Source organism: Zootoca vivipara, chromosome 3 (assembly GCF_965207765.1).
Source record: "Zootoca vivipara chromosome 3, rZooViv2.hap1.1, whole genome shotgun sequence".
Classification (NCBI taxonomy): Eukaryota; Metazoa; Chordata; class Lepidosauria; order Squamata; family Lacertidae; genus Zootoca; species Zootoca vivipara.
This window is the reverse complement of record NC_142586.1, coordinates 97,147,770-97,154,929: the sequence shown is the minus strand read 5'-3', so window position 1 is coordinate 97,154,929 and position 7,160 is coordinate 97,147,770. Positions and strand designations below refer to the sequence as shown.

Sequence of the window (7,160 nt, the reverse complement as noted above, 5' to 3'; positions counted from 1 at the left end):
CACTTTTCAAATCGCTTAACCGTTTTTAAAAGCCCCCTTCCCTTCCCCAGAGAGAAAATGGAGGCGCGGTAAGGCAGCAGCAAAACGTTAGGCGCAAGGGAAGGGAGAGAGGTGGTGGCAGACGAGATACCCGAGTGGGGTACTAGGAAACAATAACTGCCCCACACACTGCCTGTTGCAATTATTTTGCCAAATGGCTCAGCTGGTCCTGAGTCTAGTCCAGGCATAGGCAAACTCAGCTCTCCAGATGTTTTGGGACAACTCCCATCAACCCTAGCTAACAGGACCAGTGGTTAGGGATGATGGGAATTGTAGTCTCAAAACATCTGGAGGGCCGAGTTTGCCTATGCCTGCTCTAGATCAGGCATCCCCAAACTGCGGCCCTCCAGATGTTTTGGCCTACAACTCCCATGATCCCTAGCTAACAGGACCAGTGGTTGGGGAAGATGGGAATTATAGTCCAAAACATCTGGAGGGCCAAAGTTTGGGGATGCCTGCTCTAGTTCATGCCTTGATCAACTCCCACCTTGGGTAACACAAGCTTCTTTTTCTTCTACTGTCTCACCTTTATGAGTCCCTGCTGTCATAATTATGTTAGAGCAGGCACCCACAAACTTCGGCCCTCTAGATATCTTGGACTACAATTCCCATCTTCCCCGACCACTGGTCCTGTTAGCTAGGGATCATGGGAGTTGTAGGCCAAAACATCTGGAGGGCCGCAGTTTGGGGATGCCTGTGTTAGAGCAACAGGTGGTGAAACACATTCTTCCTTAAACCCCAACACTCACTTCCTGTCTGTTCCTAAATGCAGCTCTCTTCTTGCCCCCTCCCCCCACTTTCCCACTCTTCTATCCTGATACTCCCCTGCCTATCGCAGACATTGCTCTGGTTGCGATAGAACTTAGTAAAATCTCCAAATACAGTGGCCATATACACCAGATGAAACAATTCAAGGCTATTGCCTTCCTGGTCCATTTATGAGATTCTAGAGACATATGGATGGCATTCTGCAGTGTTTGTGCGAACGAACACAGTTGAGTGGAAGGAGAGCATCAGCACCAAGGGAGGGTGCAGCTTAACAATGAACTTGGCCAGAGGACTGAAGAGAGCGCATGAGATAAAGGACCCTGGGAACCCCTTATCTGTGAGCAAATGCCTGCCTTTCCCCCATATAAAAAGTAGATTGGATCGTGGAAAGTGCTTATTCTTCAGAATGCCATAATCCGTTCTGCAGCTTTCCCATTCTTTAGTGATTAAAGCCCAAGCAAAACATCTGTCACAAATAAAAGACTGAAACAATGAAGTCTCCTCAATCTCGCTTGGAATGTGAACGAGCAAACATCAAGCAATTAAATTCTGTCTTTCATCCAGCTGTTAACTCCTCCAATGCCAAGAAGCCTTTGTTTTCAAAGCACTTTGTTGTAAAAAAAAAAAAAGCAGATGCAATCGTATCTTTAGGTACATTAAGTTATAATTGCAAGGGATGGGGCTTCCATGCTCAGAGCCTGTAAATATCCCCTTACCAAAATGCTGAGGACAAATGCCAAGAAGTGGCTATTTCCAGATGAATCTGAGATTCCACAAGCATCTGTTGGAACTACATGGACCTTGGGTCTAGTCCAAGACAGCTAAATCGCCGCTGAAGACCAGGCTGGTTGGGGCTGATGGGAACTGGAGTCCAAAAGCACCTCTCTCTGTGCAATGGTAAAATCCTTCTTTTGACCACCTAATCTGGAACCAATAATTCAAGTCCAGAGAAGCGGACATGGAGCAATGGATTCAAACTACAAGAAAGAAGATTCCACCTAAACATTAGGAAGAACTTCCTGACAGTAAGAGCTGTTCGGCAGTGGAATTTGCTACTAAGGAGTGTGGTGGAGTCTCCTTCTTTGGAGGTCTTGAAGCAGAGGCTTGACAGGCATATGTCAAGAATGCTTTGATGGTGTTTCCTGCTTGGCAGGGGGTTGGACTGGGTGGCCCTTGTGGTCTCTTCCAACTGTACGATTCTATGATTCTATGATTCTAGGTGAGCAGCCCCAAAGAGAGAAAAAAGTACCACATTATTCTGATTCTTTTATTATTTTTTTAAATCTTCAATTTTTTTTTTCTGCCATGAGACAGGAATGCATGATAGAAATGGCTCAAACATATTCACATGACACTCTTGAAATCATATTTCATTCACAATTTTCCCCTAGAACATCTACAGTTAACATAATCCCACCCATTCCCATCCATTATCACAGATTAAATTATCCATTAAACAGTAGTTGCCAGCAATCGAAAGCTGTAAGGCTTTTTTTTTGTTTTGTTTTTTTGCATAATAGAAAAACAACAACCCTCCTTTAGACTACAGCATGAGGGGAAGAAAAAAATCACGTTAACTCTCTCATTTTACATGGCAACCCCCAGGTAATAGATATTTTCAAAATGAAATGCATTGTTTCATGGTATTCATCGAGGATGAAAAAGAGTGTTATGCGTTCAATAAGCTTTGAAAAAAAAAACATTACTACATAGTACTTTTTCACCGTAAGTGTATTCCTTTTAAAGGAATCCATTACACTAGGATTGGGAAACCTGTGGCCTTTCACACATGGTTGAACTACAACTCCCATCATCTCTGGCTATTGGCCATGTTGGCTGGAGCTGATGGGAAAGTCCAAGAACCAGTTGGATCAGCCCAGGTTCTCCATCTCTGCATTACATCTTGTCTGCCTTGCCCACTGACATTATTTGGCAAAGCAGCTAATCACACACAAGAATTCTCCAACACCATTACTATTTAACAGCACAGTTTCAAAATAAAACGAACAGATAAATGGGTTGCTTGGAATCCACGCTTCTCTTCCGTTTGGAGAGAATTATTTTGAGGTTTTCCCGGAATGGATGTAAACAAAGAGGAGATATATCTATCTATATATATGTATATGCATACATACACACGTGTCCTTTGGGAGTTCACTTGAGTTCTCAATGTTACCAATGATGAATAGATACCTGATCTTGTAGTAATTACTCCTGAGAAGATACTAGAAGGGAATGACAGTTCAGATGCACTTTGGAATGGCACAATCATGTAAACGCTTGCACACTTAAGACTTAACAAACTCATCCAAAGTTTCTAAAAACAATTCTAAAAACTAAACTCTAAGATATGAGCACAATAAAAAAGAATCAAAACATAAAACAACTAGGATTATTTTTTTCCAGAAAACGTTTTTTTAAAAATGTAGGAAACGCTAGGTAATTAAGAAAAACTTAGCCAACAGGATTTTTTTGTGTATTTGTTTTTTATATACATATATATAAAAAATTGTACTTTTCCAAACGCATAATAAAATGCCATGGTATCCCATAACTGGCCAGGGTCCAGCCATCTCTGAGCTGCAAGATTTACAGCAACTGGGCAAGAGGAATAAAACAAGCACAAAAAAAACCTGTAGCACGCGGAAGAGAAAAAAAATCCAAAAATATGCAACATAATGTGACATTTACATTAGAGTAATTTAAAAAGGAGGCTGTAAAAAACCCCATTTGATTTTTTTCTGATTATGACGGTTATCCCTAGTTTTTGTAAGCAACTGATTTGTTATGTTAATCCCAAGCACCAGATTTCATAACTTAATGATATTCCTCTAACATTTAGCCTCTTCGCGAGAGAATAAGCTGTATCGTCTGAAGGCCAAGTTTAACTTGAGAATCTGAACTTGTGTCATCATGCAATCAAGTCAGTTCACATCAAGGTCACAGTAGGTGTTCTTGAGTTTCAATATATCTAGCCAAGTAGCTCCCTGGAAAAGACGTCCTACGGTGGTCAATTAGAAAAACTACGTGAAGGTGGTTGTCTTAAAAGACTGAACTTAAAATCCATCGCCGGGGAAGGAGAAGTGTTCGTTAATATGAGTTGCTTAGAGCTAGCTAGCAGCACCCAGGTGGCTAGTAGGAATTAGTAGTGTTAGAAAATTGCATAGGTGTTAATAAAGAAGGCAGAGGGGATGATGCGCGATCGTGTTGTCCTCTTCGCTTCTTCCTCTCTTTTTAATATAAAAAAAGAAGGAAGAGCTCTCATAAAGAGCTTGCCGTTTTATTGGCTTTGCTGCAATCGGGTTGCATTATGCAGAAGGTATTACTTAGTCCTTCTGGTTGGTGTTAAAAAGTTCTTTCACTGGAGGCTTCCCTCCGCTCCACAGCATACAGCTGGAGCTAATTCCCCCTTCTCCTCTAGCCCCCGGCCATTTGCACCATGCCTCTTTCCGACAGCAATTTCAGAATTACATTTAATCTATCCTACTATCCTGACCAGCTCTTGAACGGAACTGCCAAGACAGGTCCTTACAATAGTTCCATGCATTGAAAACAGAAGTTCGGACTAAAGGTCGTCCACTGAAACCCAACAACTTGGGTTCCTCCTAGACTGGAGATGCTCCCCCTTCCCTCTCCCCTTCTTGAACCCTACTCCCTTTTACAAAAGTATGCACAATGAGGGGAATTTTTTCCTTCTTCTAAAAAGACCATCTTGAACTTGGAGCTGTTAAGACAACGGAGAGTTTTCCTGCCGGTCTTCCGTAATAGTGGATTCGCTCTGCTCCTCGCTCGTTTCGTTGAATGGTTCTTCACCGTTTGGCTCTCCTGGATCCAGACTGCTCCCCTCACTTTGCTCCTCGCTCTGCTCTTCGTTGGCTTCCACAGTCTGCTCCAGATTACTCTCCGAGGACGTCGGGGAACCGTCCGTTGCATTTTCGTTGGCTGCCATTCCGTCCAACGCCTGAGCGAGGGGAACGGGGGTACTCGGCGGCTGCACAAAGCTTTCGCTGGCACTAGCGGGCACTTTGGCCGTGCCCATTTCTACCGTGATGTCGTTGTGTGGCAGAGTTACTTTCTCCACAAGTCTCCACTGGATGATACTCGTGTCTTTGCCTCCAGTTGAAATCAAGTGGCTATCGCTGTGAGTGAAGCTGACGTTAGTCACGTGGCTGCTGTGGGCGCTGTATTTATGACTTGGTGCCTGTTGGAACAAACCAGGAAATGACAGTCTGTGCTGCTTGATGAGGATCAGAAGGCCAATTGGAATAGCAGCTTCATGCCAGTATTTCAACACTGTGAATATACCCAGGAACAAAAATACGCTTTTTACAAGGCCAATCTAAGAACGTCCCAATTTAGGAGGAAAGTAGGGGTGATTCAGGGGAGATTTTCATAGTCTTGAGTTGGATGATGCTGTTAACAAGGCATCTCAAGCTGGACCCCCTAGATTCCCGACTCACTCTGTGGACTTAGGTACCCCCAAAATGCTGCATTATTTTTTTTAATGCAAAATAAGGTCAACAAAGTTAATATTCTGAGCTCCGGGGGGAGGGGAGGTTGAGAGGCAAGGGGGATTTATCATTTTGAACGACAGGTCTAGACTTTAATCACACTGCATTATTTTCCCTGGGCACTCTAAATCAGTGATTTGGGGAAGCAATGTTGAAACAACCCCCCCACTTCTCCCATGAAGCCCAATGGATCTCTTCCCCACCCCCAGCAAGAACAGCTTGCATCCCAAACAAAAACTGTGTTGGGGGGCAAAAGTCCACTTGCACCAATGACCCTGAGGGCAAGAGAATATTTTTATGAGTGGGGAGGAAAGGAGCAGGGGGAGATGGTGAACCTTTAGATGTGATAGTGGAACAAGTTTGCTACCACTCCAGTATGAGCACACACATGCTTGTACATGCACACATGCCCCTAAAAATGTGTCATCTTGACATACCTTTGCCTTGGAGCAGGGATACTGAAATAGATGGACTTTACAAAAGTCATCAGCAACTGCTATCACCTTCCTGTTGTGGGACCTGATAAGGGCATTTATGTCTGTCCCGTCTGATCCTTCAGGCCACACTCCTTCAATAGAGGAAAGCCAAGAAATTAGGGTTGTCACCTGCTTGAAGAAATCTTTGCTGATTAGTCGCATGAGTGAGCAAAGGCAGCTCTGGAGAAAGAGGCACTGGTTTTTTTAGATGATGCACAGAATGGAATCCTGCAACGGAAAGTGGCTGAAGGGTGGGGAATTTGGCCTAAATTGGTATGTGGTATGTGAAGAATAAGTCGAGCAACCTACCCCTTCCACTACTAATTGTGACCTTTCGGAAACAGCTTTTTGAAAAAGAGGGTGGGAGAGGCCATTTTCTTTACAAACACACTTTTTTGTGCAACATTGGCCTCTGTTGAAACACTGCATCCCTGCTTAAATGGTAGAGCTAAGAAAGTGTTTCAAAATTAACACTGTGCTCACTTAGCTTTCCAGAGCACCCCTGATTTAAAATGCATGAAGGGTCATATTTGCTACTCACCAAACACCTGAAATCCCAGCACACAAGTGTATGTCGTCCAATCTATATCCTTACACTCAGAACGATTCCTCATTAGTTTGCAGCCAGCTGGAATGTCCCCTTCAAAAAAATGCACAACCCTTATTGGAATCACATAAGCAGCATTTGTTTTAGCTGTTTCTGACATTAAGAGTGTTACCTTTTCTGTCTTTCTTCGAACAAGCATCCAAGTGCATTTCTAAAGCTTTAAGGGTACGAACTGAGAACTCATGGGCCTCTTAGAGTCATAGAGTTGGAAGAGACCACAAGGGCCATCCAGTCCAACCCCCTGCCAAGCAGGAAACACCATCAAAGCATTCTTGACATATGCCTGCCAAGCCTCTGCTTAAAGACCTCCAAAGAAGGAGACTCCACCACACTCCTTGGTAGCAAATTCCACTGCCGAACAGCTCTTACTGTCAGGAAGTTCTTCCTAATGTTTAGGTGGATGTTGCTGGAGTACGACTCCTGTCCCTGAAACCGCTGGCTATGCTAGTTAGGGGAGTTCAACAACATCTGGAAGGCCACAAGTCTCCCGCACCTGGCCTAAGGCAAGCCTGTCTTTCTCACATGGATATATAAACACTGGATTACCAGCAGGGCTATACCAAAAATTAGGAAGAGATTGCATACAAAGCTGCATGCAGCTATCAACCAAGTACCAGGGTCCCTAAGTGTTCAACTTCACTCCATTTGTGGAAAAGCAGGAGGTTAACCAAGACCCAGCAAGCTGCCACACACTGCCGGTGTCCTGCCTTTGGGCAGGCCGAAGGGCCACGAAGCACTTGGAGTGCTAAGGAAAGAATG

At 43.9% G+C, this 7,160-nt stretch overlaps 1 protein-coding gene across 7 annotated transcripts in view; it reads right to left on the bottom strand.

Moving 5' to 3' along the window:
• Nucleotides 1–2,060: 2,060 nt before the first annotated feature.
• The window catches only part of EML4 (EMAP like 4), a 162,493-nt gene continuing 157,393 nt past the window's right edge, over nucleotides 2,061–7,160 (bottom strand). For all 7 annotated transcript variants that reach the window (XM_035111226.3, XM_088666741.1, XM_088666742.1 and 4 more), the window contains 3 exons: nucleotides 6,336–6,434; nucleotides 5,756–5,886; nucleotides 2,061–5,008 (listed from right to left, as the gene is read on the bottom strand). In XM_035111226.3, the coding sequence (XP_034967117.3) occupies nucleotides 4,535–5,008; nucleotides 5,756–5,886; nucleotides 6,336–6,434 (704 nt within the window). In that variant the 3' untranslated portion in view covers nucleotides 2,061–4,534. The remainder of the gene's footprint in view (nucleotides 5,009–5,755; nucleotides 5,887–6,335; nucleotides 6,435–7,160) is intronic.